The sequence below is a fragment of the Amphiura filiformis genome, chromosome 5 (genome assembly GCF_039555335.1).
Source record: "Amphiura filiformis chromosome 5, Afil_fr2py, whole genome shotgun sequence".
NCBI lineage: Eukaryota > Metazoa > Echinodermata > Ophiuroidea > Amphilepidida > Amphiuridae > Amphiura > Amphiura filiformis.
The window spans coordinates 54,892,606-54,906,915 of record NC_092632.1 but is presented as its reverse complement, the minus strand read 5'-3'; the positions used below and the strand labels follow the sequence as shown (position 1 = coordinate 54,906,915).

At 39.8% G+C, this 14,310-nt stretch overlaps 1 protein-coding gene across 1 annotated transcript in view; it reads right to left on the bottom strand.

Moving 5' to 3' along the window:
• LOC140153383 (2-oxoadipate dehydrogenase complex component E1-like) overlaps window positions 1-10,491 on the bottom strand; it is a 31,628-nt gene extending 21,137 nt beyond the window's left edge. Inside the window, exons 1-7 of the mRNA XM_072176123.1 lie at window positions 9,926-10,491; window positions 8,626-8,746; window positions 6,209-6,279; window positions 5,897-6,000; window positions 5,227-5,334; window positions 4,631-4,742; window positions 3,363-3,524 (exon numbers count right to left, since the gene is read on the bottom strand). Coding sequence (XP_072032224.1) covers window positions 3,363-3,524; window positions 4,631-4,742; window positions 5,227-5,334; window positions 5,897-6,000; window positions 6,209-6,279; window positions 8,626-8,746; window positions 9,926-10,064 — 817 coding nt within the window. The 5' untranslated portion in view covers window positions 10,065-10,491. The remainder of the gene's footprint in view (window positions 1-3,362; window positions 3,525-4,630; window positions 4,743-5,226; window positions 5,335-5,896; window positions 6,001-6,208; window positions 6,280-8,625; window positions 8,747-9,925) is intronic.
• Between the last annotated feature and the right edge of the window lie 3,819 nt (window positions 10,492-14,310).

Sequence of the window (14,310 nt, the reverse complement as noted above, 5' to 3'; positions counted from 1 at the left end):
CCCGCTTTTGCAATTGTATTAGAAGCTTTGAGGTTGTAGGAAATAATAATTGGGCTACAGTAATAGTAATTAACGTCGTAGGCCTAACTTTTTCTTACTAAAATTGTACACAATATTGTCAAAATTGCCCACCAAAATGGCTTCAATTAGGCCTTCATTTTGCAAAATTTATAAAGCAAAAATGTATACAATAGTGAAATAAATTGGGCCGTCATTTCACAAATTTTCGACTTTTTCAAACTAAAATCTTACATGATAATAGTGCCAAAATGGTTCACCAAATGGCTTCAATTAGGTCTTCATTTTGTAAAAGTTTCTCACTTATGAGGGGGGCACATCCCCCCTCAGACACCCCCCTGCGTCGCGCAAGCGCTCTGGGATGTCCGCTTCGCGGCCATATCTTGGATTTGACAACATCGCATTTGCGCCCCCCGGTCTACGAATTTCTGGATACGCGCCTGATATTGGTGCATTAGTATTGCGTGTCACCGCTATTCATGCACTCATGTCTTATTTATGTATTATTAAAAGGCTTCCATCATGTAAACATCACAACACTTCTACTGTCACCCGATGAATGGCGATGCCAAATATTTTGTGAAATAAATGTACTTTTATATGGCATTATGTTATACTTACAGTGCATGTTTCTTTTCTATACAATAATTGTATTAAAAAATTATGAGGGCCTGCTTGAAAAGCAGTGCTTGACACACGGCTGTTTGATGTATATAGAATTGGCTTCATTATTAACTAAATGCAAACTATAGATGGCGCTATTTATCCTAAATCATATATCTTTATTTGCAAGGGTTATGTGATTAATACTGCCATTAAAACATCTGGAATAGGTGAAACAAGCAACAAGGGAATTTATACACACATTTTATCAAACAATAAAAGGAATTATTTGTATTAAAAGCTTGAAAGGGTAATTACCAGTAACTAAATAGCGCCACCAATTTTGGCATTAATAGATGCATTTTATTAGGGATAACAATCAAAATTTCATGTTGCCCCTATTGCTACAAAAGATTGTTTTCTGGATAGAACTCATCAACAGAAGTATTTTGGTGGTTAAATGGTCAAAATCGGTCAAAAACCTTTCGAATTATGAATTTTCAAAGTTTCCCATTCTAACCGGTCATTGTAACGAAATAAAATGACAAAGTCCAAAAATAGCAATTGGGAGCAAAATTGGCATTTAAGCATATATTTACCTTTATATATTTCTTTATTTTAACATATATGCAAACATGAAACAAGCATATTGTGAAAGTATCAAAGGGTTTCTTATGAAATGGCACTTTACTAGTCAATGGCATAAAGTATTTTTTCAAACCGAGGCATTGAAATCATGCATTTAGCGAACATTTGCCAAAAAATCATCCAAGATGGCCGATATGGCATAAAATCAAAATTGCACTAAGTCCAGATGAACTTTTTTCACAACCAAAAATTTCAATGTTATTGGGTTTAATATGACCAATTAGGTGTATGCAAACAAAATCTTAAGTGCCATTGAAGCTCATTGACTCATTCACAACAATAGCGGTTGTCCACTTCACTCATGCGTGACTTCTAACAAAAGGTGCTGGTTCCCGTAGTATTCCTCATTCAAACCAATTCAATGCATGACCTCGGAGTTTCCTGCATGACTTTCTCGGGCTATTTTGAAACAGTTATGGTTGCACATTCAGGTACTTCTTTTGAAAGTCCTAAACAAGGTATAGCCAGCAGCAAGTTGTAGATGGTATAGGCCTAAATATAAGAAAACGTTTAGGGGTGAGATCAGGTGAAAAATACATCGAATGAGCACGAAACTTCACATTTATGTTCAAAAAGGTGTCTTCTTAACATTATACAAAAGGAATATGGAAATTCCAAAGGGAAGCTGGTGATTTAATTTGTAACTTTCGAGATCTACTTGTTCAATTTTTAACCTTTTTACAGAGGGTATGATAGAGGTATACTGGCAACTCTGCCAAATTATAGCTCAGTAGGCCAAGGTTTTCACCTGATCTTATTGATCTGAATATTTTGTGCCATTCTTGAGCAGTGCTGAACTCAGCCACTGGCAATTAAGCGCACTGTGGACCAATTTTGACTTGCACTTACAGGAAAATGAAATAAGTTATGTTACTGTAATTTACAGGATAGTTACAAAATATAATTGTCATTAACTTCCCAATTTTTACAGAAAAATATTGAAAAATAAAAGAATGAGCTCAATTTAGAAATATCTGTGCAAGCTGTGCACAGCTGAGCTCCCTGCATGTCTATGGGAGTGTTCTAATCAAGTTGATTGGTCATCCCTAATTTTATATCCGAAAAAGCTTTAAAAAATACCATAAAAGTGAATAATTTTGTAAAAGAGGGGAAATTCAAGTTGAGAATGACTCAAAAGCATCTGTATATAGTAGCATGATATCACTTTTAGCTGTTTAAGACTAAAATTGGGTTATACATGATGTTTTGTTTGAAAAACTAATAAATGATCCCATCAAACAACCGTGGACACTCAATAAGTTAATCCCTCAATAAAGATTTCACAAACCAAATGCAATCTTGTCATAAATTCAGACATGTAGCAGTCACATGTATGAGCTTGTTAATTAAATATGGCCATCATGCACTTAAATGGTCCCATTTAATTTGATGCTCTGCTTTTATTATATTTTATTGAAGAAATTAAGTGCAGTACAGATGAATTCTTGTCACACATGGATGATCATGATGTTACGACAACAAAATTAAACTGTGAGCTGTCATTCACTTCTATGATTAATCATTCAACCAGCTGCCAGATGGCCTGGTCAATCATCCTCATAGGCCATATTTATTTATTTGGTTTTTATTCAGGAAATTCCATCAATACAAATGTACTGGTCTGCATGCACTGGAAGACCTGGTATACAAGTCATGATAATATGTGACATGAACTGGTCCATGGGGGCCAAAGGGGGAAAATTTAAAACTGAGATAAAGGTAAAAATATGGAGTAAATAAACAATAAAATACATAAGAAAATAGACATCAAAAAACTTCATAACTTTAGAAACAACTATGCTAGACCTTTGATGTTTCAGTAAATGATAGCCTATTCCATGTATAATATAATAATTATAGTAACTCAATTTTCAAAAATGCCTCCTTTGGACCCCATGGACCAGATCGTGTCACATATGAAAAAAAGTAACAGAAGTACAAAATGTATGAACTAAACATGATACACAACAGAATGCAATAATGTTGAGTTCAAATAACAATACAAAAACTTATAGACCAACCAATTGCATTTTTAAATTCACCCAAGCTATGAAAATGACCATCAATATGAAAATGACCATCTGTTCACTTACACAAATGAGAGAGTACGTCTCCAGAGCAAACAGCACCCTGTGGGAATTCTGGAAGACCTTTCATTTTCTTAAACATCAAAGTGGCGGGATATTTCAGTAGCCCAGTCAGTAGATTTAGACGAGCACGATGTGGCATTCCAATATGCACTTCCTCTAAATTATCTGGAACAAAGGTATCATAAAACACTATCCATTTACATTTCAAGAAATCATGAGTAAGGTCATCAGTCAAAAAAAGTCATCTTTTAAAAGGGCATTTCATGATCCACAGCATCTCCCCCCCCCCCACTTTTCTCAAAAAAGTTGAGATTTTTATACCACTGCAAGCCTCTTGCTACATAATGTTTATGTACAAAAAAAATTCTTGCAGATTAATTCGAATAGCAAAAATATTGTGAAATTTGAGCTAATTATTATAATTAAGTTGTGGTACACGAGAACGAAATTACAAAACATTGTCTATGGAGCAGTGTAATACACACACTCATGCGTAAGTCACAAACGCAAAATCAGAATCAACGGAAATTTTGAGAATAAGCTTTTTTCGTGAATATCTACTGAAAACAGAGGATGCTAGGATCACAAAATACTCCTTCAAATAGTTAAATAAATATGGCAAACATAATTCAAAAGAACAATTAAGGTTATCTTGCCGACTTGTAACATACATGTACGAAACTGCTATGCACATACCATGTATTTTACGGTCTTTCTTTAAAACGCGAAAACACACTACGCAATGCATGCATGATTTGTTAGGTACAGACGTTCGACTGATCAGCACTCATGAATATGCAAGAATTCTCATTGGATATAAACCACAGGCAGGATGTATATAAATGTCCAATCTAGAGAACCATATCCTAGAAAATTACAAAGTGCTTAATCAACCCTCCCCTTTAAGGAGGAACTACACCCCTGCCCAATTTTGTGCCTATTTTTTCATTTTTCTCGAAATTGATTGATGACAAGTAAGATATGTATATTATAGGGGCAAGGACTACAACTACTGCACTGGAATTTTTATTTCTACACAGACAACAGTTGTGGAGTTACAGTCAAAAGTGAGGGAAAACCAATATTTGATCAATAAATCAATAACTACTTGCCTTGAGTTGCTGAATTTTCAGTGCAGTAGTTGAAGTCCTTGCCCCTATAATATACATATCTTACTTGTCACCAATGCGCTATAATTTTTGAGAATAATGCAAAAATAGGCACAAAATTGGCCAGGGGTGTAGTACCCCCTTAAATTCAACAATTTATACCTTGAACAGCTTGTTTGAATACTTCTTGGAAAAATCCCATCATGCTTTCTGCTCCTTCTCCGCTATATCTCTTGATTGTACCAAATTTGGCTGCCAAGAAATTGTCAAATGCCTGCGACAAAGATACACAGCCAGAAAAGTATACATTGGGGCACAGAAAAGGAATGAGAGGAGAAGAAAAGAGAAACCGTATTGGTTATCATATTGCAACACTTGATATTTCGGGAGAAGTTCAGTGGACTGATAACAGTGAGGGCAGGAGCGATATCAAAATCTGCTAGGCCAAAATGAACACATTTAATGATCTTCCAATCGTAAGCCATGTACCAGGGGAAAAAAACCACAGGCCTAAAGTGTGGTAAACTTGGCATCAATAATGTATTACTGTTCCTTTACTCAAAATGACAAAATGCAAGTTGGAACAAGGCAAACATTCAATGTATATGGGATGGTTGCAATTTAAATATTGTAAGCCGGAGAAATTGTTATCAATTCTATTGAGAATGATTGTCACTGAAAAAGATCTCATCAGTGAAATATTTATTGACCATGCAAGCCCGAATAATATGAGTGGTAACAAAGACCAGCTACAATACCTGTGATTCAGCCAGTGTAAGAGCAAGTGATTTCTTTTCATCGTCACTTAGTGTCCATGTTCTGCTTTCTTCAAATTTCTCTGCAAACCATTCTCTTTCTTCCATTGTCTTCAGAAATGATTAAAAATTATAAATTACACTATTAATTTTTATTTCTAATTGTTTATTTCATACAAACTGTATTACAGTTATTTCCTAGATATTCATCAATGTGCATATGTAAATTTGTAGACTGCACAGGTAGAATATGTTACCACACACTATACACTACTACTGCATTAACACTTCCTTTGCGCACAGTGCATAAATGGGCCAATGGTACAAGCCCATGGCTGCCATCTTGGAGGCTCTTGGATGCGATTGAGGGGAAACATAATACTACAATTACTTCATAAACATTTCAAATGATTACTTTTTTTAATGCTTCCACCCTGATCCCAGACTTCCCCTTCCCATCTACCCCCCGATCCCAACACAACCTGACCCGACCCAATCAGACCCAAACATTTTAAGGCATATAATTATATTTTGATAATAAAGTAATGTGATCTCTCTTGACCAAATCCAAAACATGTTTATAACACGTTTATAACATTTTAAAAACATGTTTGTTTCTGCTGAGTAAGTAAAAGATGGAATAAAATTGCAAGAGAACTGGTAAAATTCTTACTGTTAAGTGCATGAATTCAGCAGACATCTGATCACAGTACAATGACTCCAAGTGGCTAACTATGTCTTCCATGTTACCCGACTTCATGGTGCTATTTACAATACCTGCAGGTACATGTATACCAAGACAAAAGGAACAAGAACAAATATGATGGGAGAAGAGCTTTCAGGTAGCACCAAAGAAAATTACAGTTTGTAAAATTGTGCACATATTTTTAATTTCATTTGGAGAAAATATCCAGCAAAATACCAAGTCAGAAAATAACTCATATAACGATAACCAAATTCTGTATTGCAAGCATTTCAAACCTACCTTCCAATTCAAAGACTTTGTTATCAGTAAGAGAGATTCCATACATGGCTGGGTCAAGTTCTGGTGTAGGTCTGCAACACAAATTATGCATAAAAAGATTAAGTTGTCAAGATGGTATAACCGCGAAAAGTCAAAGAGGCACTCTACAAAAAGAACTGGTACCAACAATAAGTTACTAGATCATGTTAAGTTAGTGAGCTCTAGCATTATTTGTGAACCATCACATATAGTTAGGGTCCAGCTTGCCAAAAAGCTTCTAAAAGGAGGTGGAACATGGTTTGGATTCCTGTGAATTGTACAAGAAGGGGATGAATAGCAGCGCAAGCCACCCAGTTGCTCAGAAACCAGGATCAATCAAGGGGTCCTACCAGATGACTTGGAACAGCAGTCAAGGAACCAAATGGAACCCTGATAGAGAAGAAAGGGAGGTCAGAGGGGGCACATGCCCTGGGTGCCATCCTTAGGGGGCGGTGAATTGACCAATTCAGCATCAATTCTGCGCCCCTCCTAGCGATTGAAAGTCAAAATTTTCATGTGCTTTGCGTGCATTTCAGCACAAAATCATTTGAAAGATCAATTTAAGACCAATATTCAACTTCATTATAACCAAAATTAATGAGTGATAGGCCATATTTGTGCAAATTTTCATGCGCATACTTGTATCAAAAATTGGGGAGGGGCACCATTATGTATCCTTAACCCTGGGCACCATATCCGCTAGATACACCACTGAAGGAAGCCGCCCTGGCTGCCATCAAATTGATGCAGCCACCTGTTGGTTCCAGTCTGCTGTACCCACCATACCGTAAAACCCTGTCTACAAACATATGTGACCCCTCGGCACAACTGAGCCCTGAAGTTGCCAATCATCATTTTGAGATATTCAACCAAAATATTCTGCTTGAAATTAGCTTTAAAATGATGTATATCATGTCTATAGTACTTGACATTTAAGTAGTGAAAATCAATAAAACAGTCAATAAATCTTTTGTTTCCTATTATTTATTGTTAAGTTCAATGGAGCATATCTCAATAGTGGCACTGGCGACATCCGGGCTCAGTTGTGCCGAGGGGTCACATATAGTGTGTTTTTGATGATAGCTAAATTAATACGAGACAACCGTAAATATGCCAATACAATATGTGACCCGGCAGCACAAATGAGCCGTAAATTCCCTAAATTGTATTCTGAGTTACGGTGTAAAATGTCTACGGTACGAAGGTCGTATTCATCGGTAACTTAAGCTGGCCTGACATCTGTCTCATTTTGATAGTCAAAAACTAATCAATAATCCTATTGTTGAAGTGGATAATAAGCTTCTACCTTAGATGGCTATAGAACTTTTAATAGCTCTGGTCTTTGTTTGCTTTTGCTAAATCCTGTTCAAGTGGTGGGTTACCAGGCATTGTATTTTGTACAGGTATGCATAACCAACAATTAACAATGAGAGAACTTTCTTAAACTTTGTTGACTTGGGGATGATTTGAAATGACCGCCAATTATGACTGTTTGATATTTATTGCCAGCAATGTGGAAAAAGAGACACATGTAAAAACGTTAAAAGCTATAATTTTGTTGAAGGAGCAAAGTTTAACAAACCATAACCCCGTTTCTGGATATCGTTTGAAGTCAAATGATATATACCATTTTTAAGTTTATGATGTTTATTTTTAAACACGAAATAAAACAAAATTGACCGGGGAGGAATTTACGGCTCATTCGCCGTGAACGGTCACATTGGTCTTGCAATACACTTGTTTGTATTTGCTTGTATCTGTAATTAATTTTGCTTATACTCTAAAATATTATTTATAAGTATTTCGATGGATGGCGTCTAGATTAATTTAGCTTTCATCAAACCACTCTATATGCTTGTAGACGGGGTTTTACGGTATTAGGCTTTTTAACGCACCCTCGGTTTCTTCGTCTTTGTTTGGTCAACTTCTAGTTCTTCACTTCTTCATCTGCACCTTTATGGCTCTGACACTGCATCTGCACCAATCACAGTATAACTTCATCGAGCTGCAAAGGGATCACCGCACTGAAGACAGAAGAGAACTGGACCATCAGGGTCAGGGAAGACCCCCCCCCCTCCCGCCACGGAGTGAACAGGTGAAGGCAATGGGCCAATAGGCCATCCGTATGGTCCCTGGTCCCCAAGGACGGACAGCAGGCATGCAGAGATACAGGGCCCGTGAAGAAGGGACCAACAACAGACATAACAATAACCACTGGTCAATAATGCCCAATGGCCCCCTGTGACATGTGTTAGCACATGAGTGAATCCAGGTTTCACAGGGGGCAAGGATAAGACGATAAGTCACAGAGTTGCAGAGAGTGTGAAAAAGTTAATGTCTATGCAGGCTGGGTAATGTGGTTATACTGTAGCATGTAAATTTTGTTTTTGATACCGTACCTTGGTTTCTGTCGGCCCAGTGGGTCAATTTTTGCCTTCTTGTGTCCATGTTCCCTGTATGCAGTCACTAACTGCATCAGTGATGGATAACATATTCTGTTCTCAGTAACCGCTCTAGCACCTGTGAAAGAAATCAAACAACAACTACATTTAGGCCAAAAATAAATTGCATTCGTTGAAAGAAATGTGTAATGATTTATTTACTTATAATATTCAGCAAAAATGCCAGGTAATACCCAATCCAATTGAAGGGGTACCTTGAATTTAGTGACAATATTTCATTCTGTGTTGTAAGAATCAATGTTTTTATCCAAGCATCTCAACTTTTCTCAAGTTTATTTTAACTGAATTTGAGGCAACTTAAAGATATATCTGTTTTGGTATGGTAGGTACATGTATAGTAATGTTCATGAGCAAATTTTTCGGGGAGGGGCATGGGGGAAAGTGAATTTCTGGAGGGGGGCAAAATCAACAAATTTTGCACAAAATTGCTGCAAAAAGCAGAAATGTACGCAATTTGGGGGTTTTTTCCTACAATAGTACAACTTGAGAACAAGTCCTCAAAGGTACGAAATTTTTCGGGGAGGGGGCATGGGGGAAGTGAATTTCTGGGGGCAAAATCAACAAATTTTGCACAAAATTGCTGCAAAAAGCAGAAATGTACGCAATTTGGGGGTTTTTTCCTACAATAGTACAACTTGAGAACAAGTCCTCAAAGGTACGAAATTTGTTACTACAACTTATATATTTCAGCATTTTCGGTAAAATTTGATCGAAATCGTACTTATGGCTTTATTAAAGGGGCATTTTGTGATCCACAGCCTCATCCCCCCACTTTTCTCAAAAAATGTTGAGATTTTTATATCACTGGAAACCTCTGGCTACATAATGTTTATGTACAAAATATTTCTTGCAGATTAATTCGTTTTGCAAAGATATCGTGAAATTTGAATTTGTGCACCAGAACGAAATTACAACGCATTGTCTACTATGGAGCAGTGTAATAGTAGTAAATTAGTAATACACATGGATTTCTTTTAGAATACCCTACCACTGTAGATTTTCAATGGGGGTCTTTTATGAACGACCCATACACATACACTGTGAATGAAAAAAATGTTAGGGTATTCTAAAAGATGGCCATACACATAATCATGCATAACTCATAAAGGCAAAATCGGAATCAACTGAAATTTTGGGAATAGGCTTTTTTCGTGGATATGTAGTATGTACTGAAAAATGTCATAAAAAAGGATGCTAGGATCACGAAATACGTAATGAATTAGCCTTCTATACCTACCTGATGTTTGTTCTGTCCATGCTGCTGGTCTGTATCCATACACTCCATTATCTGAATGGTAGAATGCTACTGCAGGCATGGCAGGCAAATGTCTGCAAGGTCTTTGCCGGACCACCTGTTTCAAAACACAGGACAGCATCTTCTTGCCAGAACAATGTCAATTCAATTATTGATAAAATAAAGTAGACTGGTAGATGTAGTACTCCATACACTATCACTGACAATCTGCATGCTGTATATATTGGCTGGTACCTCTAGTTTTGTAGTCCTCTGTAGTCTGTTTATCGTTCTCAGTCAAACCTGTACTGCAGTGTGTCAATCGATCATGCACGCATATGTCATTGGTTGACATAAGACGAGCCCCCAACAAGCCTACAAGTGCAACTACTAGCACTTACTGATGGTGCACGGTGGTTATGTGAGACAGTAAATACAAGTATGATACGATAGGCGGATAAACATGAAAAATCACAAGTCAGCTAAATCTGATAAAATGACATGAATGTAGCCAGAAATGCATGAATGTAGGCCTATGTGTGTTTACACGCATGCATACATGCCAGCCCGGCATGCATGACCTGATAATGCGCACAAAATAACCGGACACTTCACACTCTACACTTTCACATCCAAGGACTTTCACATCCGTGCAATTTCGGATTTACGTGCTGTGAATTTCTTGCCTATGTGGCATTGTGCCTACATACATGGCTTCGACGATCAAGTTCCACCCACCAATCAGCTAGGTAGTGTTTTTAGTTTTACCGAAAGCTCTCGATTGACACTTGTACTGGTTCTCACATTGATCCAGTCGGATTTTTGCACCACAAACCTATTTAACAAGTTACTGTACGGTATAGCGCCACTATAGTTACTGTGTGGTAATTATGTCACGACAATCATGCACTAACCTTGCCATGCAGAGCAACTTGCAGAATGGAGAATAGCAGGTAGCAACAGTAGCTAGAAGGAGCCTGTCTCCCAACAACACTATTGAAGCCTGTCAACTTGTACAGGGCTGAATCACAACTAGCGTGGCCACTTTTCTTCTTGATTTCTTCTTCCCTTGTCTTGTCTTGAGTTCATCATGGTGACCATGATAAAAGTTAATGAAGAACTAACGCGATAACAGTTCAGAATAGTTCATAACACGATGGAAACTTCCAATTATCAAATTCAAAAGTCAAAAATAACGCAATCAGCAGAACACAACTGTGTGTAAAGTACTGGAACACTTAAGGGGAAAATATTTACAAGATGACTCTCATACTCATAGAGTTCAAAAAATTGCTGTGGACTGCTTTAATAATCCACCACAAAGTCCTGGAGGTGTGGTGGTGGCTTGCGGTGACGCTCAGAACGTCTGGGGCCATTGATTGCAAGACCGGTATCTGTTGGCGTTGAAGGAGGATCAGCATCTGCTAAAGTTGTTGAAGGACTATCTGCTGATGCTATGGGAGGACTCTGGGAATGAAGCTCATGCATGTCTGTGCTAGACTCTGCAGGCTGAATGCTCTGCTCGCTGTTTATATCATTAGATGCAGGGGTAGAAAGCTCAAGTGGGATGAGAGGAGGAACCGGTGGCTGTGGACTCTTGTCCACAGGGTCATCATCATCGCTACCAGTACCATATGAATAAAGGCGACCTGGTCGAGGATGTGGTGTGTGCTCTTGCTGATATGGAACTGTGTAGCATTCAGACTTCTTAACGCGATATGAGGCATTCCTTAACTGTGAGCCTATGAACTTGCGCACATTGCACCAGGTACTGTCAACTGAAGTAACCAAATACCGATTTCTGGCACGTGATTTATCATGGTCAGTTTTAAGGTACACAAGATCACCAACATCAATTGGTGAGGAAACGACAGGCTGTTTGTGGGGAGTCTCCGAGCGCTCGCTGTATGGGTGATTAGACTTGCGGAGCTGATGTTGTGACTGAATGAGCTGCTGGTCACAAATGGGGATTTGTTGATTGCTGAACTGATCACGTTGGTACCACATCTCTCGTGCAGAAAGACCACGTGACCTAATGCGGGCATTTAAGTTGGCAATGGCGATTGAAAGGGTGAGGTCCGTTATGGGGCCACCCAATGGGTCGAGACGAATCAACTCATCTTCTAGTTCCCGAATAGCCTTCTCAGCAACTGGGTTTTTATTGACATTCTTGATGCGGCCTATCTCAATGGTCATTCGGTGCTGTTTGAGGAGATTGTCCTGAGCAAGGCGTACAAAGCCAGGGGCCGGATCTGTGCGAATAACAGCTGGGGGACCATCTAGTGGGCGCAGTTCAATGCACAAGCGAATTAAAGCATCCCGGAGAGTGTCATGACGTTCATTGTCAATAATACAAGACGTGGTGAAAGATGTGGAGGTTTCACGGAGTACAAGGATGCACTGACGACTGCGTCGTATGACATCAGCAGCGAAGGATACACCAACAGTTTCTGGAGGGTCACCTGTCGACTGGGTCAGGAGTGACTGGGGTATGTTGCTGAGGGATGCACAATGGTGACAGCCTGATGTGACTTGGTCAATGGTTTTATCCAGATCCAGGGCATAAAAGTGGCGCTGTGTGACTGACCGAAGTTGGTGTCGTGTGGGATGATCAAGTTGAATATGAAGTGCTGTTAATAAGCCACTGAGAACTTGGCGGGGGACAATGATGCACTCACGCGTAGGTGACAATGGCTGATCACGGTGAACAACTAGTAAACCATCCTTGGCGACTGAAGCTACCTGAAGATATCGTTTAACATCTTTCACATTGGTTGCTTTCTTAGACGGTCTTGTGCCCTGTGTGAGATGTGCATGACATCGTCGCATATCGGAGCACTCCTGCTGGATACTTGTCCAGGCTGGTCTACTGGTAAGCGGGAGGCGGGCATGCCCAGACATAATGTCTTGGGTAGATATACGGAGAACTGTGGATTCTTCCTCTCGTTTCACAAAGTTACAGATCTGACACACTGGTTCGGTGCAATCAGGAGCATTACGGATTGCAAAATCGGAGGGAATGTTGGCAGACCCAGCAAGGTGGCGTACAGATGCTTGATAGCGACTGACGGTAGACAGAAATGTTGAAACCCGTGGGCTTGTGGAGAATTCTCCACGACAAAGCTTCCCGTCGGCTTGAACACATGGTTTGCTGTCTGTGAGAATACACGCATGGTGATGAGACTGAATGAGCAAAGGGCTGAAGTGCTTGGTAGAGGCTGCTATTGAAAGGGCTTCAACTTCACAGGGTAGCCATGTAGGTTGACGACCACGAAGCTTGGCACTGAAGAATCCAGCGAGGAGTGGTTTATCATTGCGAGTAACATACAGAGTTGATCCAATACTGTGTTTCTTGACAGAACCATCTGTAACAATCCACAATTGGTCATCTGGGCGTGGAAGGGTGATGGTATGGGATGAGGTGAGAGCTGTCTGGGCAGTTCTGAAAGCTGTATTGAGTTCATCTGTCCATGGTATCTTGTCCTTCGACTGGAGACCAGCGATGGCATTATCAAGTGGGCTGAGGAGCTGGGTACAGTTGGGGATCACACGAGCCAGTACTTTAAAAGCACCTATGAAGGATCGAAGACCACGTACATTGCTTGGAGTGGAACATGTGCTGAGGGTCGCAACTTTGTGGGGACTAGCCCGAAGAGTGCCACTGGACCATATCCACCCCAGGATCATCGTACTTTTAGGACAAATGATAGTCTTGGAGGCAGAAAGACGGAGGCTGCACTTGTACAGGGCATGGAGTACTAACCGCCAGTTATGGAGTAGCTCTTCGACTGTGTTGCCTCCACAGTACAGGTCGTCGGCGAGCTTGGTAACAACTCCCTTTTCAAGAAGATCACCAAGTACACGACACATGAGCTCTTCCAGTGCCGTTTCCGAACCAGGCATTCCCATAGCTGATCTGGTGTACACACGTATTCCGCGGTAGGGTGTAGCTACCCCGCAGTACTTCATTGATGCCCGAGACAAAGGGATCTGATAGAATGCGCTAGTGAGGTCAGTTGCAATGAGATACCTCCATCTCGCAATGTTGCGGAGAGTAGAGTCGACATCTGGCATGAGAGATGGCTGCGGCTTGCTATAACAGCCAACCTCTGCAAAAGCGGTTACCAGCCGAAAACCGCCGCTGGGTTTCTTAATTAAGAATGAGGGGTTGAGGTACTCCACCGTTACCGATGTCCTCTGGACGAGCAAACACACCTTGTTTCTCCAGGTCGTCAAATTTGTGTTGGAGTGCTTGGAGCTTGTCCGGTGCATACTGTGGGAGTCTACCCTTTCGCTGTGGTGGCTGGACCGGCCCCATATTGACAACAGCTTTGAAGGGACCTGCTGAGCCATTGTAGCCAGGAAATAAAGGGTTGAAGACCTCATCA